This window comes from Colius striatus, chromosome 10 (genome assembly GCF_028858725.1).
Source record: "Colius striatus isolate bColStr4 chromosome 10, bColStr4.1.hap1, whole genome shotgun sequence".
Taxonomy (NCBI): Eukaryota; Metazoa; Chordata; class Aves; order Coliiformes; family Coliidae; genus Colius; species Colius striatus.
This window is the reverse complement of record NC_084768.1, coordinates 6,728,987-6,755,022: the sequence shown is the minus strand read 5'-3', so window position 1 is coordinate 6,755,022 and position 26,036 is coordinate 6,728,987. Positions and strand designations below refer to the sequence as shown.

At 39.3% G+C, this 26,036-nt stretch overlaps 1 protein-coding gene across 1 annotated transcript in view; it reads left to right on the top strand.

The window, feature by feature from the left end:
• TGFBR3 (transforming growth factor beta receptor 3) overlaps positions 1-26,036 on the top strand; it is a 112,577-nt gene that overhangs the window by 60,226 nt on the left and 26,315 nt on the right. Inside the window, exons 4-7 of the mRNA XM_062003570.1 lie at positions 1,313-1,450; positions 13,482-13,665; positions 19,326-19,494; positions 21,604-21,751. Coding sequence (XP_061859554.1) covers positions 1,313-1,450; positions 13,482-13,665; positions 19,326-19,494; positions 21,604-21,751 — 639 coding nt within the window. The remainder of the gene's footprint in view (positions 1-1,312; positions 1,451-13,481; positions 13,666-19,325; positions 19,495-21,603; positions 21,752-26,036) is intronic.

Below are 26,036 nucleotides of genomic sequence, written 5' to 3'. Positions count from 1 at the left end.
CTGTCCTTCAGGTGTCTGTCAGACCTGAGACCTAGGTTTGACTTTCACTTTACAGAGATGGTGAACTTTTCACTTTGGGGTGGGGAATAAAGAAAACGTAAAATAAAATAATCCAAAGCAAACCTTTTCTTTTGGAAAGACTTTTCAGCAGCAATGGGTACCTAATACTCAGCTTGGTCCCCAGCTTTCGTCTAGTTTGCCAGATGAATCTGCATTTACTTCAATGGTAAACTAATGCTTAACACTATGTAAGAATTAGGTGATAAACTCCCATGTCTCAGATTTCCTTTCTGAATTACCTGTGTCATAGAATGGGAGGGTTGGAAGGGACCTTTAGAGGTCATCTAGTCCAACCCCCCTGCAGAAGCAGGTCAATCTAGATCAGGTCGCATAGGCGGGTCTTGAAGACCTCCAAGGAAGGAGACTCCACAACTTCCCTGGGCAGCCTGTGCCAGGGCTCCCTCATCTCACAGTGAAATTCTGACTGCTTAAAAGCATATTGGATTCTGCAAAACTCAATTACAAGTTGTTACATGCTAAGAACTGACAGGCTGTTCTCCGTCATGAGTCTGGTTAGGGTTTTGCCTCGCATCTCCTTTCTAAAAGGGCAGCACTGGGACACGAGGAGCTGGTCAGGAGGGACTTCCAGCAACCACAAACTAGTTGCTTAGAAATCACTTCCAACAAGTTGCCTCACTTTTGTGATGACCACTTTCCTGGTATCATTTTCCCCATGTATCTTTTAAGTCCCTGAAGACAGGTGTTTTCTTTCCCTAGTGTATGTTAAAATTCCTGTTGCAATTCCTTCTGTAAACTAGTGTAGTGCTCACTCGTGTTTCTGGATTTGTTCCTCATGTTTTTTGTTTGTTTAGGTTTATTTGGTTTGCAGGTTAGATTTATGCCCTAATAGCATCAGCAGATGAGGTTTGTACTCTAAGCCAGCTTTGTAGGCTGCCATCTCAAAACCAGAAATCAGAGCTTGCTTTTTATCCCCTTGTTCTGCAATGTTCAGCTTAGCTTAGTGGTTTGACCTTTCTCAAAAGCTATTTTTCATCAGTATTTGCCAAGGTTTTCCTAAACACTTTAGCAGTGCTTTGCAAGTGTAGAGCACAAATGTTAACTGTTTCATTCTTTATATTATCTGTGCTTTCTTGACTTTATTTTTTTGGAAGTAGATTAGCCTGTAATCTTGAGTCAAGACATCTGAATGCTGCAAGCCATAATATGTATTCAAGTGACCTTTGATTCAAATTCCACTTTGGTTTTGAGACTTATTAAGGAAGTATTAATGTATTTCTCTGTTTCTTTGTAGGTCACATTACATTTGAATCCAATTTCATCAGTGCATATTCACCAAAAGCCTCTGGTGTTTCTTCTCAACTCTCCTTTGCCTCTGGTCTGGAAGCTAAAAACGGAAAGACTGGCACCTGGAGTCCGAAGAGTTTTCCTTGTAAGTATACACAGTTCTGTGGCCTGCTCTATATCATAGCTATTTGTTGCTCGAGACATAGAGTTAGTGGCATTCATTTGGAAAGTTTCCAAACATATTTAAAAAACCCAAGTTAACAGGAGGTCAAGTTTCAGGGTAGAGCTCTGGGGAACAGTTAGGTGGTGGGGTAAAGCAGTTTGGAAAAAGTACCTGATTACTTGTTATGTGAATTCAAGGAAAAGAAAGCAAAACCTGCTTTTTGAGAATCTGCCTGTCGTGTAGTTACTGACACTAGCAGCCATTGCCTTTCAAAAAGCTGGGGGGTTATAACAGCCAGTACTGATTAGAAGTTTAATGGTACCATAAACGCAAAAAACCTCAAAGCAACGGGAAATATGGGTGCATACTAGTTGTGTGGTCTGTGACCAAAACAAGATTCTGTGTCTTGAGCTCAATATGTACAATTATGGTTTGTGTCTCTGATGAAGCTGGGTCTATTGAGATCACCGAGCGAAGCCCAGAGTGAAGTAATTTTTATTTCTCAGAAAGACTGGAGCACTGCTTATAATGTAGAATCCAAATATTACCTAGTATTTGTAAATCATGTCTTTACTGTTTGCCAAGACATTCAAGTTTGCTATTTGTAGTAAAACAGACAAGTGTTTGGATTAAATTTTTAGTATGTGACATCATGTCTAATCATGAGTCTTCTTTATTAAAGTTGCAGCTTTTACTATATTCAACTCTAGCTGCAGAACTAAACTTGATTATTTTTAGCTGTATCCTTATAGGGTTTAATTTTTCTCTTCCAGCACAGCTGACAGTGGTAGGCAAGACTGTTTCTGCAGTACACAATGGTAACTTAATGGTGTCAGTGTGCATCAGCAGGAGGGGAAGATGGACAGTGCTGCAGAATTGACACACTAGGAAGGGACTCTGCTCTTTCAGTTGATCTGATATGGTGGTGAGACTGTTAAATGTCCTATCACTTGCTGGACATCAAAAACTTTCTGGATTGTTTTTACTTTTCCTGACATCAGGGCACAGGAGTAGGAGTACCTTTGATATTTTGAACTTCAAAGTACTCCGTCCTGTTTCCAGTACAGTGTGTTGCTCATTGGTGCAAAGAACATAGGTTTGTTTGTGTTCTGAGGTATTCACAATCTTAGATTTTCTTGTTGCTGTATAAGAGACTCTTGACTGTTATCTTCTTGTTGATCATTCCTGGTGTATGTCCTTAATGCAACCAGTACAGTTCAGATCTACTCAGAAAATAACTGAGGAACAAGTTGATAAACAACAGTATGATAAGAGTTCTCACTCCTGTCCAAAAGAAATAGAATTTTCATCGGCTAATCAAATCTTGGACCTAGTTTCACTTTTGTTTTGATCTCCCCCCTGCAATTACTACCTTATCACTCTCATTTTTCATCAGCTAGTTTGTGTTCAGCTATCTCTTCCCCGTCTTCCTCCTTCTTCAGGATTTTCTGTCTCCCCTCACCTTGTCTCTAGGAGTGAAGAGTTGCTCTGCTGACAGCCATCCATTTCCACTCAGCAGACTGCAGTGGTGGGCAGGCTGTGGTATGCTGGGCAGACTGTGATGTGCCGGGCTTGCTTGGTTTGGCTCAGAGGCATTTCAGCAGGCTGCGTTAAGGCATAGGAAGGATAGCAAGGTGCCTGAGGATTTGGCTGCCAAAACCATACCAGTAGCTAAGTGTTTGCTTTAGAAAAGTGTTTCAAGCTCTCCTGGTTACAAAAACAGGCTTGAAAGTGTAAACAGCAGCACTGACAATTTGTGCAAAACAAGAAGTTGTCTGACCTCAGGAACTGCCACAGTAAATGTGGCCACTGATGGTACAGGACAGAGTGGGCTGTCTCTCAGGTGAGGCAGGAGTATCTGGTAGATGCTACAGATTTGGTTCTCTGTTGATGAAGGGGCTCAAATACCTTCTCTCAGTACTCCAGCCTCTAAGGCTCTGCTGGTCATAGTAAGGGCTGAAAGTTCTGGTACCACACAGCATCCTCCTAACGTGCGTCTGTGACAGCAGGATAATACTGCTTCTCGTAAGCTGTGGAGATATGGGAGCTTACGTTTTTGTTGCTTGTCTCTCAATGCTGACTCATCATTAATCATATTTAAACATCTGGATAGCTCTCTGTAATAATTTTGGATGTCTTCAAGTGCCATACAACTTCTGTATTCTTACTTCCACCATACTAAGGTTTCTATTTTTCTTTTCTACAAAGACTTTGAAGAATGAGAGTGCAGAACAAGAAGTGCAAGGGGACCAATCCACCTTAAGCTCTCCTAGTTTAGTGTCCCACACTCTCTCTCTTGCTCCAGAACTTCATTCTCTGTATTCACTCCCTAAGGCAGCATTTTTTCTGCAAATATAAGCTAACTTCAGTCTCGCATCAGGGGCTCATCAGCCTTCCCGCTTTTCCTGTACCATTTTCTCAGTAGCTAACATGGCTTGGGATGACAGACCACAATGTTACAGGCTGCACAGCTTAAACCACGCTGATCATCTGTTGCTTTTCCAAGTTCCACACTGCTCACAAGGACAAATGTATTGTTTTCCCAATAGCTTTCTGAAAAGAGCATGCAATCATAAAGCACAGAAAACACTGGAAATGGTAAGGAAATCCTAGCATATTGAACCTGTGGGCAAGTGCAATATGCAAAAAAAGAAATGAAGAGGCTCTAGCTTTGCAGCAGAGCTGTTAGTCTGTGTTGAGTCGTGCAAGTTTGCAATCCCTGCAAGTTGCCTCAGACCTAGAGGAACCTGTCCCTTTGCAGTATCAAGGGTTCCTATTTCAGGAGAGTTGAGGGGCAGATAGGCAAACTCTTCTACTCTATTAGCAGAGAGGCTGCCTGCCTCCTTGCTACAGTCTTCAGTAAGTTTAGGAGATTTGAGCCTGGCAGCTCAAAGGGCTGCAGATGGCAGAGCTTGCTTCCTTAGCCTTTGTTTGAAAATACATGGCTTAGCCGTGTACTTCTGCATCTCTGTCTTGTTTGTTCTCCTTAAATGTAAAGCTAAGCCAGAAAACAGTACTTTGAATCATAAAATACTTGAAATTTAATAAACATTTTTGATGCCCATGAATCCTATGCTCAAAACAGGAATCTGTGTCACACATACCATACAAGTGTAATAACTATTGTGTCTGTCTCTATGGAAGCCTTAGGCAGGATAATCATTGACTTTCCAGCTTCTCCTTCAGACTTCTCATACAGTACATTCATTCACAATTTCATTAATATACCACATGTAAAGTATGAATTGCACTGTTTCATTAACTGCTCCCTAGTTACAAAGGTGAGTAGTGGAAAGAAGTGTACATGGCAACTTCAGGGACTTGCTGCTGATAAAGACAATACCCCTAGAGCCAGGCCAAAGTTTGTAGTTAAAGGATCATGTAACCATTAATGAAGTCCTAGTTTTGTATTCCTTTTTAATACTAGATATTATTTTTCTCTGTAAAGTGTCATAATGAAGTTCTTAAACTGATACAGGGAGGTGTGTTTTGAATAAATAAATAAAAAATCCAAATTAATGGTATTAGAAGACCAAAGATCGTTTTTAATAAAGAAGATCATTTCAGTGAATGACAGCACTTTGCAAAGTGTTGTTAATACTATTCTACAGGTGGGAAAACTAAGGCAAATGGAGCTTAAATGTTGTGGAGTTAAGGCTGTGTGTTCTGAGTGCCCTCATTAGGAAAATGGTCTGCTACCATTGCTCTATTTCAGTTTCCACTAAAGCTAAGCTACCCCAGATTGCTCTAAAGGAATGGATGAAAAGATTTAAAGCTTGTATCACCATGTATCCAAAAGACAATGAAAATACAGTCCTACTATTGGGATGGAGTTTCACTTCTTACCAATCATTTAAACTTCAGTTTTTGCCTTGGGCCTGGTCCTGCATTAGGCAGAATTATAAAATGAGTGGGGAAGAAAATCTGGCCTTTAGCTGTATGGTTATGGGATAAAGAGAAGCACAGAAAACCTTCTTGGTAAATATTTTTCAGTATAAAAATGTAAATTTGGTGTATACATGTACTTTTGCACTTTTTTTTAAACCTTGTGAAGCACTTAGTTTGAGTCAGCACAATGACTTGTCACAGGCTTTATCTTCATGGAGGCAGATCATAGTTTTGTTTGATCAGAGTGTGCCTAACCTCACAGTGGAATAAATTGTCATTAAAATTAAATAGCCTGCCCTGACAAAACCAAAAGCTGTGTTCTATTAGAATCAGGATTTTTTTCAAGTGTCATATTTTGAATCCTTTTTTCCAAATCCATGGCACTGGATGGGAGCATGGTGATGCTTCCAGAGTGACTGCTTTGGAGGAAGCCGTCCGAGACAGGGCACGAGTGCTAAAGGAAGTTGTTCTTTACTAGTCTATTGCCTTATGGTGGTGTTATTTTGCTTCTCAGGGCATCTTTTCATGTCTATAAACCAGAGAGAACACTTGTGATTAACCTTAAAAAGAAATTTTGGCATCTTGATAAAAACCTGACACCAGTTTCTGGATGTGTTAGAGAAAGTGACTATATGGTGACTACATTAGTATGGTGTTAACAATACATTTGCCATAGACTGGGTTATTTTCAGACTCTGCATGAGTTATATATATATCTTGATGAGTTAAGTAGGTGGTGCTGGGAAGATAATTGGGATTTTAGTAAATTAAGTCTTGAGTTTATTCTCATCATGTAAAAAATAAATATACTTCTATGTATTGTGTCATTTCCATCTGAAAATCCCTCCAGGGAGGTGGTGCATACCTCTGTCTGACCTAAGTAATTGAAAATCACGAATTTGGTTACTATTGCATCTAGTCATATGGTGTGATTTTGATATTTCCACTTGTCACAAAAATGCAACAGTTTGGGAATGGGCATTTTCTGTTCAGGTGTTCCTGGGCTAGACCATCAGCCCCCTTAACGCTTAGAAGTGCAGTTACAAGGGTGAGGTCTACTCAGTTCAGCAAGCTGGAAATACATGCTAAAAGTTCCATTGTAAAGAGGGAGTGTGAGAGGAGGTTGAAGGACATCTGCACTGGTTATTACACTGGTTATGTTTTGACAGATCACGCTATTACATAAGCTAGGCAACAGCTATAGGTTAATCTTGCAGAAAAACATTACCAGGCCTCTCCCACCCACCCCACTTCTAAGTTTTCATATAACAAAATAATTTCTTCCCCTTCCATTAAGTCGTTTTCTCTCCATCTCTAGCAGCAGTTTATTGTGAACATGTCTTGGTAGAAAACCAGAAATTTTATAAAACTGCCCAGAATAAGGATTTTAAAGGTGCTGCTCAGTGAGTGATTTTTTTTCTTTAGATTTTGTATCTTTCTCAATTGCTGTTTTAATGTAGGAATGTCATTACTGGGCAAGTGAAACTAGGGAGAATTAAACCGATGAAAGAAGGGACCTGATCCTTTGTGATTTCCTGGCAGAAACCACTGTTAAAATATGTCAAGAAAACCCTTAAATATTCACATATGTGATTTTGTATAATGTTTTATTTAAGATGTGATGCTTCATCTTAGGGTTTGTTACCAGGCAATTGAATGAGTACGAGTTATGGATGAGAAAGCACTTAAGCAAGCAAATAACCTTACTCACAAGATCCCTTTTAATTAGGACTGAATGTGTGTGTTAAGTTAGTAAAATAGAGGAAGCAGCAGCAGTAATGATAAATACAAAACCAGATCACATGCTCTTGGCTTGAGATTTGAAAAGAAAAAAAGAAAAACTTTAAAGAGTGATAGAATAAAGAGTTTAATTATCAGTCATTTCTGTATTCCTAAGAAGAAAAAACCCCATATTCTTATTAATATGGCCAATAGCTGGTTTATTCCTTTCATTTCACGAAAATATGGTTCACATATTTTGGGTCTCTGCCACGAAACCACAGGCTGTTCTATGGCTTGCACTAAATTTTGGATGATTGACAAAACTTGCTGAAAAACAAGTGCTATTTGTTTTCCTGTGCTTAGTATTTAACGGGAAATCAGGAGGCTAAATTTCCAATCACTGGTTAAACAGACCCAGATGTGAACAGAGTGCTCTGCTAGGAGAAGAGTAAGGAAGGATAGGAAATGCATGAATAGTGATATCTTTGGTATAAATAGTGAGCTTTCACTGTTCAAAGTAAAATCAGTAGATTTTTCAGTGTTGTGTAACAGTGTGAAGAGGAATTTAAAAGGAAGTTTCAATTTCTATAGAATCCTGGGTTTGTGGGTTTTTTGTAAATCCTCACCATTCTTCAGGAGCTGGAAATAATTCTGTAGTTGCCCTTTTCCACTTGGCAGGGTTCGTATTCCCACTTCCATCCACACACCATTCCCTTGCCTTTGAAAGAATGTGAAAATAATATTAAGTGTCTAATTAAAGCAGTGTTTATTAAACAGTAATTCTGATTATGCTTTCCACCATAGTAAATTTCCCTGGAGAGTTTGTTTTGTGGCCTGATTCAGCCTGCTGCAAAATCCTTCTTTTCTAAAGTACATACATTTTGGTTTACTCTCAGAAATATAAGGAAGACCTCAGGCAACGTACGGTGGTTGTTCCTAGGTTCTTGGCAGTAGAGTGGATGATTTTGTCAGAAGTAGGGAGGGCAGAAAATGACAGGGTGGTAAATATATGTTTGAAAGTGGTGCATTGTCTGCATTCAGTAAAAGGAGTTTAAGAGTACAATAACCTTACCAAGGCGTCTTTAAATATCTAGGTTGTTTTGTTTTTTCATTCAAAGCTTTCTTTGGGAAGGATGCACACAAGTAGTATTTCTGGCTTAGGAAGCATGAAACAAATTTGAAGAGTATGGTAAAAAACATCTATATATGGTAGTGATGTTCCAAAATAGGGACATTTTACAATGCATCGGTGTCCTCTGTGTTCACTGTGAGCATTTTGGTTTGGGCAGAAATATGTAAAAATACCAACTTGACAGTAACTTTTAGAGGAAGCAAGGCAAGTCAATGTGCCTTAGCTGTGCCTTTCATAGGACTTTGAAGTCCTGCATTTTTTGGAGCCTAGTTTGCTTAAGAGCATCACACAGTTCATACTAGATCTTCTTCTGTCCCAAATGACTTAAGCTATCTTTCAAAACCCAGGCTTTGTTGCCTGGGTGTTCCTTTCAGCTTTAAGAGTGGACTGTCTTCATGGGTCACCATTCCAACAAAAACTTTGTGTTAAGAGTGTGGATGGGTCAGAGCTGGATGATGCTGCCTCTTGGATCTCATTGCTCCTGCTGACTGATGCAGAGTGCTCCTCCTTTGCAAGGTCTCTCTAGAAACCCAGAGCCATCACTTTGAGAGCAAAAGAGGAAGACAGGCAGACTTGGACTTTAGGTTAAACCGGGCTGCAGGAGAAAAGAAAGAAAAAGCTTTCTGTCATTTAGTGGTTGAGGTGTGTTCCCAGATCCATGTTACAGAGGGCTGAAGGGCCTGGAACAGGTGTCTGTGGTAGTCTTTTCTCTTCCATATGGTCAAAGCTTTTTTTTCTTCCTTCAGTAAACAGGAGTTTAGCCTAGTGGAAGTTTACAGAAGCAGGCGGTGGATTTTGGCAAACTGCTGGTGTTAGTGATGTGGAGATAAATCACAACAGGTTATGTTACTGAGTCATCAATTCCAGTGGAAACTATAGCTGCAGTTGCATAGATAGGCTTTAATTCTCCCCTTCTCCCACTGCATTGAATCTGATTTGAAACAGAATCCCTGGAAAAGGTCCTGCTACCTTATTTTGTTCAGATCAAATGAGTGTTATGTTGTATGTATTGAGATGATGTTAAATTAATGTGAGATGAGTGGACCTGTGTGTGATTAATAAACCAGTGCTGAGCCCTAAACTTTGGGAACAGATTTCTCCTTTACAAGTTTAGAGGAGTTTTCTTCTTCATTTCAGTAACTGTTCCACAAGGGTTTTGAAAGTTGTGCTTGCTTTGCTTTTTGGAAAATCCCAGGATCTTTCTAGTTACATGAAGATGTGCAAGAGTTTGATCCCATGAGCTTCTACTTTCATCCCAAAAAAATGTCATGCAGCCCTAATTCCTATCAAGATCTTGGTATTTGGCAAGCTGAGTATTTCCTAGGAATTAGAATTAAAGTCTAAAATGTAACTAAGATAATGCTGCTTTTGTTTTGAAAATGTGAGAACTGGAAGCGAAATTTTCTGATGATTGTAAGTGATCTTGAGAGCACTAAGTAAAAGTGAAAAACGTTACTGCTGCCTGAAAGCATTGCACCTCTCTGGCTCATAAGTGCTATGCAAAGCTGATAGACGATTCACAAATGTTGCACATCATTTCAAACAATCATATTCTCTTGGTGATGGCTCTGTTGCATGTGAATTTATGAACAACAAGAGATAGATTTTTTTGAGTTTACAAATACCTGATATTTCTTCATCTATGGCTTTACTTTCCTTCTGTAAGGGGACCAAAGCACATCCAAGTACACTATGAAAAAGTACCACCTGAGTCTGAATACTATGTTGGCTGCTCTGAAAGTTGTTTCAAGTTTTTGGATTTTATTCTGAGTAGATTTACTCCTCTCCTGCATGTTACACCACAGGGCTATTACTATATAGCTCAGATAAAAATCTGAAGGGTACTGCTTTTATTCTGCTAGTATATTTGCCTCATTCTTGGATCTGTGGGTGGCTTTGTTGGTCGCTTGTGTTGGAGTTGCTTTGATGGGTAGCTGTGTAGCTGTTTCTACGAGGGGACAGATTGGTTCATGCTGTGTATCTGTGGACACCTAATTCTGTATTCTGAGTCACCTCCCAAAGGTACCTACCTCTTTCTCAAGGCTAAATTATGAACTTGCTTCCTGCTTCAGAGTTCTGAATTATAACTGTGTTAAATACTTAAAATGTCATAAAGCAAACAAAGTAAAAATCCTCCCTGGGTCAAGTTGAAAGGGAGGGAAAAAAGACAACACACATCTAAAAGGAGAGGAGGAAATAGGTAAAATAAGAAACAGAAGACACTATTTTGAGTGTGTGTACTGTTCACGCTCAGCAGCGTGTATGTTTGAAATGACATGAGTTGATTCTGAGAGTTTTCTTTCTTGAGGAATAGTAACTTAGGCCATTTGGCACTTTTGGCAGGTAGCTGATGGCCTGAATTGGCACAGCAGCCTTGCAAGCGCAGTAGCTGTAAGACTGGAAAGTTTTCTTCAGGAACACATCAAGCTTGTGGAGTTTTTTTCAGCATGAGAGCTATATGGTCCCTTGCCTCTGTACACTGCAAAAAAAATACAGTCTCTGTTTTCTCCAATGGTCAGCAAGGTGGTAGCGTGTGGTTTGTTCTTCAGTAGGATACACTCAGGGTTTGGAGGCAAATTTTCAAAATACTATACTTTATCCTTGTTTGTACTGACTGCAGAAGAGCCCCTTGAACTGCGGTCCTTGCTCTGGTTAAGTGGGCATGGTCGATATCTTTTGGTCTTGCAAACTAATTTCCCATGTCAGGCTTGGAGGTTTCCTCATTTAGCCTCAGAAATGTGACAGAACATGTAGATGAACTCAGCAGCAGAGGATGCTTCTGGTGCAGTCTCTTTTTAATGTCCCCACGACAACAGGAAGAAATAAAGCCGGAGCACTTTTTCCACTCTGCAACTTCTGAAAATAACCACTGAAGGAGATGAAGCGAGGAGATAAAAGTGTATGTGGCAGCAGTTTTAATCACCCAGTTTGCTGTGTAATGAGTGCTCAGATAAAAATTATTGGTATATTCCCAAACATTTAAAACATTCTTTGGTTTTAATGCTCTGGCTTATCCTGGGTGCGTTAGAGAGAGCTTCTTCTGGTTAGTTCTGAAGAGTAAGTAGTTAATGTTCAAGGCAGGTGTTGAAACAATGATGGTTGCCTTTTTTGGAAGAGTCTGTTGAATTCTTTCCAAAAATAATAACGTGCTTGGCTCACTTAACCTTGCCTTATGTCCATGTAGTAAAAATCCCAACCTTGGCAGGCACAGCAGAACTCAGTGCTCCTTTCTAAAACCTGGTAGTGGAACCAGCAATTCAAATAGACTTTAGTATGTGATGTAAAAAAATAAATAATAGTAAGCTCTAAGTTTATTTAAATATGTTTACTTTGTGATCATTTAGTGAAGATGCTTGTGCCAGACTTTTTAATTACTTTGCTTTCTGTCTGTCAGTTCCTCCCTAGGAGGACTCAGTAACTTTGGGATTCATTGATAGGATCTGTCTTGCAGGAAGACTTGCCATGCTGCAGGATGATGCAGAAGGTTCTCAAGTTTTCATTAGTAATAAATGGAAAACCAAGTGTGCTCTGATGAAGAAAACTATTGTCTTAGCAGACATTTAAATCTCAAGTGAAAAATACAGTGAAAATGCATTATTGCAAGCTGACGTGTTTCTTTGGCCGGTCTTTAGTAGGAATAATATTTTCTCTCATGCTTTCCTCAAATGTCTTCAAGGGCTACACTGATACTTCTCTACACTGATAGTGATGATAAACAGCAGAAACATTGTGAAATGGTGTAAATGAAAAGTGACTACTGTACTTATTGTACAATTATTATAAAATGTAGTGTTTTTAAAGTAGTTAAGAAGGTTTGTTTCTGGGAGTGTCAGTGTGTGTTCAATATCCTTGCAAAATAATGGCTAGTTAAGTCCTTAAATCCTGCACTTTTTATATACAGAAGATTGTTCTAGTTGGGATAGAGCTCTACAAATATGTCCCACATTGTCTCAGATATAAAAGACAGCATTGGAAAGAGGTGCTTTCTGTACGACCTGGCTTGTGCTGTGTCAGTGTCATCCTGGAAGACAGCGTACGTTATAAACTTTAACATGCTGGGTGCACTGTAGAGATGCCCCATAAAATCAATCCATGCTGTAGCTGCTTCTAGATAGTGGAAGTAAAAAGTGAATGCTATGTGCTAAATACTTTTTAAAGATGACTGCATTGCTCTGTATTCCTAGTATTTGTAGGTTTGAGGGCAGTGGATTTACACTAATGGCAAAGTTTATTTTCTTATTTGAGGGATACGAGAGTATTGAGATTATGGTGTAGTCTGTGTTACACTGAATAAAGGTGTTTTCCATTTAAAGAAAATGTTTTATGGTAGTCATCTGAAAAACAACAAATAAGGAGGATCATTTGGAATAGAAACAGACATTGCACTTTGAAAACTCTTCTGGCAAGAGGATTCCTAAGCTGTTTTTTTGACAAGTCTGGTCAAATTGAACTCTGAATTACATGGTCTTTCTCTTCGAGAGTTATGTGATGTGTGCATAATAAATGATAGCTGGAAGCGTGGGGAAGAACTTTGAAATCCTTTGTGTGCCAAAAGGTGTAATTTATGTGTCTGCTTTGACAAATATTTGAAGATGCTGAACAAGATTATATATAAGATTGTGAAACGGTGCTGGGAATTGTAGCTCCAGGGCAGGTAATAGTTGGATGCTATTCGTTGATTTCTCTAATTGGAATCTTACTTCAGATAATCTCTGTTAAGTAATTGCTGTTGACGTATTTTGTTGTTTAAAAGGTTGGAGAGATGGTTATTACCATTATCCTGCTATAACAGGATATAAATAGTACTCAAAACAGGTTCAAAATTGTTCTTGTCAATAGTTCTCAGTTTTATTGAGCTTCTCAATACTTCTCTCCCCATAGTTCCTCAGACCATCATCTTTTTACTCTGTCCTGTCTTAGTTTTCTACTTGTCTTCTAGCCCTCCCCTTGCCCCCACAGTTCAATTGCCCTTGCAGCACTGCTGTACCAGTTCTGCAGCAGAGTACAACTTTGGAGGGTGGCTCAGAGCCCTCCCCATTAGCCAGCTGCCACATGCCCTGTAGCTGATAGATGCTTCATTTTGCAAAAACATCTCTGAGAAAGCAAACATTACACAGATGTTAAAACACATGAAGCTTAAGTATTGTTGGAAATAAGCTGCAATCACCTTCAGTGAATGCACTTGGTTGTCACAGATACATTGCTTGAAACACGCTACCTGTCTGTGTGGATAAATGTACCATATGAAATATATATTTTTATTCCCATCAGGTGTCTTTAGGTTCCATTGTTCAGTTTGAGAAGGGAAATTTCTCCTTGTCAGCAGAAACAGAAGAAAAGCTTTTTCCTGAGAAAAATGAACACCTGCTGCAGTGGGCCCAGAAGGAATATGGAGCAGTAACATCTTTCACTGAACTCAAAATATCAAGAAACGTCTACATTAAAGTGGGAGAAGGTAAAAAAAAACCCCATAATTGATAGGCTCTTGTAGATGTTGAGTGTAAGCCTTGCTATGGTATTATTTCCCATTTTTTATGTTCCTCTTTAAGCATACTCTAGTTTTCCAAGTGATACAATATCAAAGGAGTAGGCAGAGAAATAGGAGCCAGTCAAAAGACCAGACCTTGGATTTAGGCAACTTCTAATGGATTCTGGTGCCATAATTATGCTCATAAATGTGGATGTAATTTGCCAGGATATTATAGGAGTCACATTTGAAAAGGAATAAACTGGAATAAATTAAATAAAAATAAAAAATAAACTACTCATGGTGATTGTTTGCTTGTCTTCATGTGAAGGACTGAAGCAGAGAGTCTGAAGTAGAGGGTCATTTTGACAAAGACTTGAGTTACCTTTTTTTCAGTATTTGCTTTTATAAGTATCCAGATTACTTTGGGCAAAGAATTACTGCTTTCCTCCCCAAGAGATGTTGCCTTAGTCTGACGTCCTTATATATTTTCATCCCAAGTCGAAAGATGTGTCCCTGTGAGCTGCATGCCAAATTCATCAGATGACCTAGGGTGGGTGGGGAGGACTCTGCCTCCTCAGGGATTTAACAGGCCCATATTAGAGTAGGATTTGAGCTGTAGCTCTGTAGCTGAGCAATGTTGAAACAACTTGACAAAATGAGCAACTCCTGGCTCCTGCTTTCCTTTAGCTGTCTGCTGGTCACATGGCAAGTGTTCTGCACAGGAGTTCCACCTGAGCTGCTCATGAACTGTGAATAACACAAGAACCATGGCTCTTCACTATGTTCTTGGAGCAAGGCAGTTGGTTCAGGAGGGTTTATGCCTTACTTATGTCTGTTCGTTTTCTGGGAAAATGTAGTTAGTAAAAGGAACTCTGCAGGGAGAGCAGACTTTTATCTGTTGTGCAGGGTGATTGGAGGTGAACATTTCTTTTTTGCAGATATGGGATGTTTTAAGATGTTGGTGTTCATTCATGGCTCACAGTTCACTGTTTTCTTTGAAGATGTCACCCAAGTTCAGGCTAAAGCAAGCATCCAGGTTTGACTAAACCAAAAGCAGCAAGAATAAAAGCTGTTAAAAGTGAACTAAAAACAGTTTGCGTTGTAAGCCAGTGCTCCAGATATTTTGAAACCTATTTTTATCTCTCAAGAAGTTTAGTGATGGGGAAAAAGTAGAAATGAATCTCATTTTATCACCAGCCAATGAGTACTGGTGGCCTTAGCATTTAGTAGCACCAGCAGCCTAATACAGTAGTACTTCAGCAATATTTCTAGAGAAGCTCCTGCATAGCTGAACTACTTGGCTACAAAAAAGAACAAATCCAACCCCACCCCAAAACCTTCTGTGGAGAAGACATTCTTTCCTAACCACCTGTATCTGATCATTTGATTTCCTGAAGCATGCTTGCCCCCCCAAATCAGAACATACTTGTGTTGATGTTATCCGGATCCTGCCCAATTTGTACAGGATTCCCCTGTGTGATTTTTGTTCTACTTGGCAACAATCTTGGGTTTTAATGCCAGAAAATCATTCAGAAATATATTTATTAGCTTATTAAAGTGCTCTTGCAATGTATACATGAGAGTAGTGGTCTCTGCATTGCAGAGGTGAACATTAATTAGACATGTCAAAGAGAGGTAAGATTTTGTTTGTTGATTTACACATCTCCAGTCAAACTAGGCAGCTAAATAGGAGAAATTTGCAGCATCTTCAAACTCAATTTTATTAGGAGTAACTACACAAAATGGAACTTGGCAGGCAACCAAAATAGACAGTTTGTGAGAATGTTCTTACTAAATAGCTCAGCTGTAACTGTGTTTGATTTTAATTTGAATTCTTTTCAGAAGAATGAGTATGCTTGTCCATGTGGGGGTTATGCATGTGTTCAGGGGTGGGGAGGGGGTTAGTGCTTAAACTGCAGCAGTCATGCAAGGGGTTCTATGGAAACCATATGGAGCGTGGACCTGGTCTGCTTCTCAGCAGAGTGAACAGTGGAATAACTGGATTCCACAAACCACAGCATATGCTGATAGACATTTCAGGCTGTTCATAATAAAGCTTGTTCTCCTCGGGTGCTTTAGTTCAGGTATCCTCGACTGCCAGTCTGTGAATCACACTGGTGTCACTCACTATAGGTGGTCTTATGCAGTAGCCTTGCTGTGTGACCAATACAGAATTTAATGGCAGCATTCATCTGATTGCCTACATTTCAGCTTCACTCAAGTTAAAAAAACCCCCTGAAACTGGAAGAGCTAAAAAGTGGAGGCTGTAGCTGAATACAACAAAAATAAAATGCAACCCATAGGGGAAAAAAAAGATGTGAAGAAAGGTAACCTTTCACAGAATAAAACTGCTTCTGGTGCCATGGGTCTCTGAAATCATTTTTGAAGCTGCAAAAAAAAGCAGCTGAGTGAGGTAGGAGGCAGAGTCAGGGACAAGTGCATCTGAAACCCATTGATTCAAAAGTGTAGCTGATCAAATACTGCAGGAATGAGGAACACAGTGAGAATTTAAGGGGGCCAGAATGGGGGATTAGAGGAAGGGGCCACAAGAAGTGTTCTTGCTTTGTGTAGTGAAGGAGATAACAAAGTGATTGCTGTGTTAATCAGTGTCAGATTCTAGAAAGCAGGGCTGCTCATGGTGAAAGTGATCTTAGTGTATGTTTTTCAGCATAAGTCAGTTTAATTCCTCATGCTTCAATAAGGTATGACTGTATAAGTCAGGAAGACTTATCAGCTAGCTAATTGTTACCTAACTCATCCAGTACCACCAGTCTAAATCCAAGGCAGATGTGCTAGCCTGAAGGGAGTATTATTTCAACACATTTCTTAGCTAAATAGGAGGGGGAAAAAAAAGTCATCCATACTATAACTAGACTGGAAAATGTAGTCTGTTTACAGACAGTAACACTGTACTCCTGCCCTGACAGAAGCTGAAGCTTCAGTCCTGACAACGAAGCTGTAGCCTGTACACACTAGTGCATATACCCTGCACACCATACTTGCTTGGTTTAATGCTTGTAGGTGATTGCATTGTGTCAGGCTTCGGCTGTGTGTCCTGTTAGGAAGTGAGTACTGCCCAGAGTTTTCACCCTCTCTCTAAAGACTGCTACAGCCCCTTCCCTGCTCCTGACTATACCCTCCCATTACATGTTAGTTGAGGTTCTGATCTCTGTTGTGCTAAGGGCTAGTAAACTCCAAAATACACACAAAAAAAAGTTCCTTCATCAGAGTGGCTGAGGAAAATCCCAAACACCTCAACCAGCTCAAACTTTGAAAGGCAACCTCTGCTTGGATGGGATTTTTATTGATGAACCAAAGTAGTGCTGTGCAGGGCATCTGTCTTGGAGAGTGACATCTGATTAATGGTGCTCATTTTCACAAATTTCTCCATGGTTTTCGGCTGGGATATACAACTTTTATCCAGTTTAGCCAGGAACCTGTGGATGACAGCTAATTTCTGCAAAATAGAGCAGAGAGTGTCTGTCTTTGTCTGTAAAAAAGGCCTTGCCCACAGAAACTGCAGATGCCAGTGTGCAATCCCCCATTTTCATCTGCGCAGCCTGGCACAGGGTGGAGGGGAAGGCGGCTGCAGGCTGCTGCGAGCAGGGCCCCAGCACCTGGGCGTGCTGGCCGGAGACCCTCTGCTGAGGGTTTTACAGGCCAGCTTCAAGTCTGATTCCATATTGGAAGTCTGTGGAGATTGGAGAGGTACAGCATCCATAAATTTACTGTTTGCTGGCTGGTTTAGCAAGGTTTTTAATTGATTGCAGACACCTGCAGTCCCTTTCCAAAGTAGACAGTCCTGAAACTAAAAACGAGAACAAGTGTAGTGAGCAAAGAAAGATGAAATGGATCCCCTTTTCATTTCTGTTCCAGGCCTAGTCATGGTAACTGGTACAGATGAGAGTACATACGTTTTGGTGAAGGAAGTAAATCTGTATGTTAAGTAGCCAGTGAGAGAGTTAAAATTTGCTGCAGAGGAAAAGTGTGCTATGGAGCAGAGGCCCGGGCTGGGGAGCCTCTGCGCTGGTGGCAGCAAGAGCAGCAGTTCTTGAGAGCTCCAGAGACGTTTAATGGAAGAGCCAGGAGCAAGAACCAAGTTCTTTGCAACAGCAACCAAGAGTGTGTGTGGTAATTATCCATAATCCACTCAGATACTGTGGTTTTATGGCTTGAACTGTGTAATACAGCAGATAAAAGAGCAAATGGCTATATCCTCATCTGCATACGTGTGTGTGTGTGTATAAATTTAAGCTCAGCATAGACCATTTGGGATCATTTTCCATTCTGTGCTGTTGTGGGAGGAGCTGACAAAACTGCAGCTGCATTCAAAGTTAATCTGGCAGGGCACATACCAGATGTTAAAAAGTGCTTTGCTTGTGCAGTATGAATAGTTACCAACTCATAGCTTTCATAGATTCTGTAGGGAAGAGAGAAAAGTTAACATTCAAAGACTACTTTGTGTATGATCAGAAGAAGAAACTCCTGTAATTATTCCTGGAGTGGCTGAGATCACAGGGTTCTCTGGTCTCCCTGTAAAGTTGTGTGTACCACACACAAATGTGCTTTAAGGCTGACATTTCAGCTCTCATTTAGGGAGCAAATGCTAAAAGTGGTCTCAGCTCAGTTTGTAAGGGTTTGTCCACAGTTTTGCATGCATAATACATTATATTGGATTTTTTCCTTTTTGCTGTCATGTTACTAACTGTAATAGGAAAACTTTCTAAAACAAAGGTCAATAGGTCAGCCATTTGTAATTACATACTTGGAGGACTTTGTGTCTTTGAACGTGATACTTAGCTCTTCTGTGTATTACAGCAATTTGTACATAAAGCTATCTCAGAAATGAAGATTCTTGGGGTACAACAGTGTAGGCTGTGCATGAGAACTTCATACCAAGCAAATATCGTTATCATTTTGCATTGTACACTAGTACTAATGCTTATGATCACCTAGGCAGTTGAATATCTGACAGAGACTGAGTATCTAGTTTAGAATGTCTTCATTTCAGTCAGACTTCATCAATATAGTCGAGTGATTTCAGCTTTTTCTTGCTATACTCAATTTTCCATGCACAAGAGAACTGCAGTATATCTAGACAACACTGACTGACTACACAACATACAGGAAAACACGTTGAGTAAGGAAATGGAAAAACCTTTCTGTGATGTTTTTAAGCATAGAAGTTTACAATAACAAGAATAAAACACTTTCTAAAGGGAGAAGGAATTGATCACAAGTTTTCTGTGGGTTAATTTCAAAAGAAATAAATCTTTTAAAGGTGTGAGGAGCAAATTAAATGTATTTTATTCATTTTTTTAAGTCTTCACACATTTTGCTTTGGTACTCTTTTCAAATCTCTCTTTGTAGAGATTTCTTTCAATAAATATTTAAACCCATAAATAAATAGAAACTAATCAATATAAAACTGTATCTTTTACATCAGAAATCTGCTGTGTGGTGCAACAGTGATCTTTCTTTCAATATTGTGTTGATTTGCCATAAGTGTTTATGACAGATAATAGATACACCTTTTAGCCTAAAGGACTGTGTCATATTATATAGTACCTCACTGAAGTAGATACAGGCATGTAAGCTGGTGTCTATGTGTAAAGGTGCATATGCTTTCTTTTTTTCCCTTCCAGATCAAGTTTTTCCTCCCTCATGCAACATAGAAAAGAATTTTCTCTCTTTAAATTACCTTGCTGGATACCTACAACCAAAAACTGCAGAGGGGTGCCTTATGTCGAACTTAATCCAAGAAAGAGAAGTTCACATCATCGAACTAATCACTCCAAATTCCAATCCGTACAGGTAAAGTATTGTCTAGACTAAATCAGTTTGAAATCACTGCTAAAGATTTCACCTGTCTACTGAAAATAGCCATTTCATCCTTACAAGAAGAGCTTGGAGCTTAGTACTTTACCTTAAAAAGTAATTAGTTCTTCAGTATTTAAAGGTGTTGGATTCTGCTTCATGATCCCAGGACTTTTCTGGTCAAGACTGCAAAGCACAGTATTTACAAACTGTATCCTGCCCCTCTTCTGGCTCAACCAATAAAATTTATTTCCAAGAATGAGGTGAATAAGGGGATATTAATACAGGCAGCAGTTAACAGACAGAGTTTAAGAGGAGGCCACTGTGTGAGGGGGTGAGAGTAAGGCTGAAGGTAACCTTGACCTATCACAAGTAGGGATGATTGGCAGCAAGGCCTAGGACAGTAATTCTCAAACAGTGGTCCAGAGGTTGTAAATGATCTGTGATCCATGGTAATTGTTCCATAGTTGGTCTGCAGCATCATAACACCGTTTTCTATAAGTTTCCAGTTGAGTTTAAGGGGTAGTTTGGCAGTTGCAAGAAATGTTAAGGGCTGACAGTGCTGCAGTGACCAAAAAAAGTTGATATCTAGTGCTTAGGGAAACTTACTTAATTCACAGTACTTGTTATGAGGATTATCTAAATTGTCAAAGGTACCCTTGTGAGGTAAGACATTTAAAACATTCATCCTTCGATGGTCTATCCTAGGTCTTAGTGGAAGCCCTTGAATAGGGTTTACTTCAGATAGTAATACCTGGAAAAGCTCCTTATACGTCCTGAGTGTGGTTGCCAGAAGAAAAATTTGCTGGGAAACTTAGATAGTTTTCCCTCTTTGAAGAAGAAAAGTATAGTTTCATCAGAGATGAAGTAGAATTAAAATCCTGTCTGCATACTGCAGACACTGGATAATCCAGCGTTGTCCAGTTGTGTTCCTTGTGCAGGTACATTTAAACACATCCCATCCCTCATGAGCAAATCACAAAGGGAGACAGAGGTGGGAAGTGGGGTCTTTGCGAGAAGGGTAATTAAGTCCATTGCAGCATTAGGCAATGACAGTCCTGTCTCCAAGCCCTCTAGGCTTTTGACTTTGCCTGATAGTTAGGTAGTAATTGGGTTTTGAGATGCAAAATGTTTAAGTGTTTTGCAGTTAAAAGTTATAAGTTAAATTCTTCTTGCCTCATTCTTAGTTTTTTTGTATTATCCACATCTATAGTTACAAAGTTTATATCCACAAAGAAGCATACAGAACCTAAGCTGGGCATCTGTAAAATTGCAAGAGGTGAAACAAAAGTCACAAGATATTACAGTGTCTCAATGCAGAATGTTAGTTGAAAGGATGAGCACATTCTTGCGACAAATGGCCCCGTAAGATGATCTGGAAGTAAAGGTTTTGTGAATTCATATTTTGTATAACAAGATGTTCTTGATGCGTTTGCTCTGCTTATTTTACTGAGATCTTGAAAATCTGGATAGTGTTCATCTATTTTCCAGCAAGTAGTAAGCTGGACATCTGTTTTCTTTTCTTTTTAGAGTAAGTATATATCCAGAACTATTGGAAACCAAATACACGACTTAATTCCTCAACTCACGCAAACTCCTAAGCAAAGCAATTTCCACAGTTTAACTGCCCAGGCAGAGACACTCCCCAATATAGTGTTTGTGCATTTTTTACATATTAACCTGCCTAATTTGTCTTTCTGCTTTTAAAAAAAGTAGTATTTTGAGCTTTAATTCACTTTCCTCTAGGCTATAACTCTACCAGCTATATTTAGGCACTGTCACAGTGAAATGAGAAAACTATTTACTTTCTAAAGCAAACTGATAGTCATGTAAGTAACTTGCTCTAAATAATAGCTGAAATGAGTAGCACACTTGTAAATAAGGCACAAAAATATTGTCTAAAAAGGATTTGTTTCTGTTGTTATGCAGAGTCTTTTACGTGTATGTGGAATAACAATCTGTTTTGCACATGTTGTGTTGCCTGGGATAATCTCCAGCATTTTAATCAGCTGGCCAGACAGTGGAAACATGATGGATTGGAAGAAGGTTGATAGCTGAAAATTTCTGGCATTCTGGTTTAACTTTCTCTCTATTTTCCACATACAGTGCTTTCCAGGTGGATATAATCATTGACATTAAACCATCTCAACCAGGCACCAAACTTGTCAAAGACATTGTACTTATCCTCAAGTGTAAGAAGTCTGTCAACTGGGTTATCAAGTCACATGATGTCCATGGAAAGCTGGAAGTGGTTGTAAGTTAAGAGACCCTTATTTTTTGAGATCCTACTGCAAAAGTATAGAATTCATTTAACTGTGATATAGTTATGGACCAAACTGATTCCTGGATATTTTCTCTTTTAGCTGCTTATTTAGACTATTACTGCATTTCAAGGAGCAAAACCAGAAACTATAGATATATAAAATCTATATAAATATATATTTATATAGATTTAATTTTTTATATATATATAGATGTATCATTAACTTAATATATGGGGTATTAAATTGACCAGCACATCATAGGATCCAGGTGGTTAGAGCAAGGATTTGGGGTCTATGACTTCTGTTGAAGTACCTTAAAACCCCAAGTTGCATGTTGATCTCCTTTTTGCTGTTACTTTGTTGAGTGGATCTACAGGTCTATCTCAGAAGTTGGAAAGATGCCTGTGTGAGTGCAGAATGGATAATCCGAGGTACACAGCACACACCAACATGCCTTTAGAAGTGAAACCGTTTTTACTCCTTTCACTTGTGGTTATAGTAGTCTGGAGACTTCTTCCCTGACAGTACTTTTGTCCTGAGCAAGTGCTTGGTCAAATTGACTTCATCTCTCTTCAGACCAATAATAATAAGTTTTAAACAAAATCTAAACCAGGATCTCTAAAGTAAAACATCTGAAGCTGTTCTTAAACATAACTAGAGGTTCTGATCCAGAATGATTTTTGGTAGGGGATTTGTGGCTTAACACAATTTCTACTAAGAATATGTGTTATCCCTTGTTCTTAAATAAACAAACAGACAAAATTGAACTGTTCTCACCACCTGTAAATGTGTGCCTTATTTCTGTCTTAGGTGATAGAGCACATTGTACAGGTGAGGTGAGTGTTTGCTCAGGACCACCCAGTGGCCTCCTCATTAACAGTTTTGCTGTAACTCAGATATGTTTTCAAACTCCAGCTAGCTGTATTTATAAGAATTTTACTTTTCTTAATAGCCATCACCTTTGAATGTGTGCAAGGGCAATTCTGATAGGATCCAAAGGCTGCTTGATCTAAATCTTCTAAGAGGACAGATTGGTAGGCAGGATTTCCTGCTAGATTTTGAGAGTAAAGGAAATAAATTATGGTGTTGCTCAGAAAAGTGGAAAAATTGTCTAGTGTGGATGATGAAATTCTCTTTGGGTCTCTGACACATTTTGATTTTGTGGACAGGAAAGGGTATTCTGGTCATTTTATAGGTACTAAATAATCAACCGTTAAAGGTCAAGGCTACTTGCTTAGGATTACTATACTTGTAAGCTGAAGGGCAAAACCCAATGCTTGACTTGAAAGTTTCATTCTGGATTACTATGTAAAATTCACCACTGTATATATAAGGATCTACTTTCACAGGATAGAGAATTGTGCATTAGTTCCCTTCATGCTTGGAGGTAACTGTACTTGAGTACAGAAAAGCAAGGCTGCCCTTGTTTTTAAAGTCCTTTATTAATTATTGAAAACACACCTAAAAAGTGAAAATTCTTTCTGTAACAAGTGTCAGAAAGTAGCTATTGAGACTAACAAAAAGAGAAAATACTACTATATATGGAAATGTCAGCATATAAAAGACTTTATGTTAGGATTTGTGAGTAACTGTTTGCTGTACTGCTTCATTTATATAGATGCTTCATTTTCTGAATCTATGTGTTTTCTTTATTTGGGGAGGAACTAATGACCCATGTCATTAAAATGCCTGTACATCCAGCATTTAGGATCTGTTCATATCTCTGTTAAGTTGAAGGTCTTTCCAAGTCCAAATTTAGACAATGCATAAAAACATTACTAAACAATTAGGTAATGTTTCACAATGTTCTTTTTATTAGCTGAAGCAGTTCCATGCACTTCAATTTTCCTAACTTCTTGCCCTCAGTACGAATCAGAATTGTCTTGAGGGGATTGGCAAACCAAGAGGGAAAGGGGTAGTGCTAAGCTGCTTCAAACCCACGACTGTGAATTATTAAGGCCTAAGTTCATAGGCAAAAAATGAAAAAGACTTTTAGGTTGTCTAGCACATCTCTCAGCTTGCTGTGTTTCTTGAAACTCTGGAAGAGCATGGACACAAAACCAAGTAAAATTAGATTAATGTAGCTAAAGTAATTGCACATAGTACATGTGCAATGCTTTCCTCTCAGATTTTGTTTAGCTCTTGTTTGCAGTCTGTCCTTGCAGACATGTGCTCATGTGGTTTTGTGGGTGTGGACTCTTGCCATTCACATTCAGCACAAACTCTTTTTCAGCACAGGGCCACAAATATGATGGAGCTGGGGCTCTTTAGCTTGTAGGAGATTGAGGGGTGATTTTGTTAATGTTTACAAATATGTAAAGGGTGGGTGTCAGGAGGATGGAGCCAGACTGCTCTCAGTGATGTCCAATGATAGGACAAGGGGCAGTGGGTACAAGCTGGAACATAAGAGGTTCCAAAGAAACACAAGGGAAAACTTCTTCACTATGAGGGTGGTGGAGCACTGGAATGGGCTGCCCCAGTGGGTTATGGAGTCTCCTTCTCTGGAGACAGTCAAAACCCACCTGGGTGAGTTCCTGTGTGCTCTGCTCTAGGTGGTGCTGCTCTGGCATCGGGGTTGGACTGGATGATCTTTTGAGGTCCCTTCCAACCCTTAAGGTTCTGTAATTCTGTGATTGCTTCCTTTGGATTCAGTGTCCTTTACAAAGCTATGGGTTGTGCAGTGGACAAAGGAGTGAAATTGCAGACAGAAAATAAGGGTGTTGAGGAGTGAAGAGTGAGAGACATGAAATGTACAGAACAAACCCATGAGGATTTCAAAAGCTTGGAGCAACTGTTACTTGCATGAGAACAACTGCCCATCAGTTTCTTAAATGTTCTCTCTCTGTTCTGAGTATGATAGTAGGTTACTCTTGGTAGCCTGGTCTAATACATTGCATGTGAAGGTGTTGTCCGTGCAGGCAAGGCAAGGAAGGGATATCTATTCCTGCAAGCCTTTGTAGTTGACTTTGTTTCTTTTTGGGATTTGTTTTTGTTTTGGGTTTTTTTTGTTTGTTTGTTTCCATTTTGTTTCCATTTTGTTTCCATTTTGTTTCCATTTTGTTTCCATTTTGTTTCCATTTTGTTTCCTTGCAAAACTGAACTTCGACAAGCTCAGCTGTGGAGTGGAGAGGTATAAACAAGCTGTGGAAATGGTCAGGTGACAGCCAGGACAGTAACATTCTGAGATAATATTTGTTCAGCTGTCTCCTCTTAACAAACAAACAAAAAAAAACAGAAAAGGAAAAAGAAAGGAAAGCAGAGAGGGAGATCCAGCAAAGTTGGGGTAGCGGAGTAGTTCCAACCAGTTAAAGCTGTGAGGTGATATGAAAATGTGTGATCAATCATGTCCAGATTTCTGCTGAAGAATATAACATTATTTGACCTGAAACAGTGGTAAAGCGCTAAAAACAGGATGCCTATTGTTTCCTTCTTGCTTCTTATCTTCAGTGGTCTTTGCTGCTTCTTGATAACTGTACTGGAACAGTATCCTCAGAACAGACAGTCTGCACCTAAAATGTGCTTTAATTTCAATTAAGAAGTTGTGAGTGTTGAAAGGATGCAAAGCTGGGTCATTAGGAAGTAAAGAGGGAGAGACAGAGCTAAAGGTAAACTCTCCATCAGGACTCTCTGTGAGCTTTATTGACTTCCCTGTTCCTTTTCTGAGGTCAGGTGGAGAAGTGCAGCCGAGCTCGTGTGATGCTGGGCAGGTCTAGATGACCACTATATAAAAGCAATCTGGGCAAAAGAGATCAGTGCAGTCAATCTTTTGATGTTCTACAGTGAAAAAGAAGCAATATATCTTCACATTGAGGGAAAACAATGAGGGGTTTTTTTAAAGATAAAAATACAGCCTGTATGATGAGGAATGTAATCAGGCACAGAAATTAAAGTGGTGTTGTAGACCATCCGGTGATATCATCTGCATATAGAAGGTGTAGTTCAGTCACACTGCAGAAATCACTGGAAAGTGGGTCATCGTGCCTTTTCTGCTGTGTGTTCAGCTTGTCCTGTAGTCATTGATTGATTATTAACAGTAACGTTGTGAGTGTAAAAATAAATATATGTGTATTTAGCTTTGTGTGAATGCATGTTTAATATGCCAAGCACTTAAAAGCAAGTAGAACCCGTGGATATTTTCTAATTGCCCCTCTAACAGCTAGTGCTGCTAGTTGTGTTCTTTGGCTTGCCCATTTGGACAAGAAAACTTAAAATTTTGCAAAACATTTATGGTAAAATGAAAGTTAACTGACTGTGCCTCATCTGTATTCCTTGGCT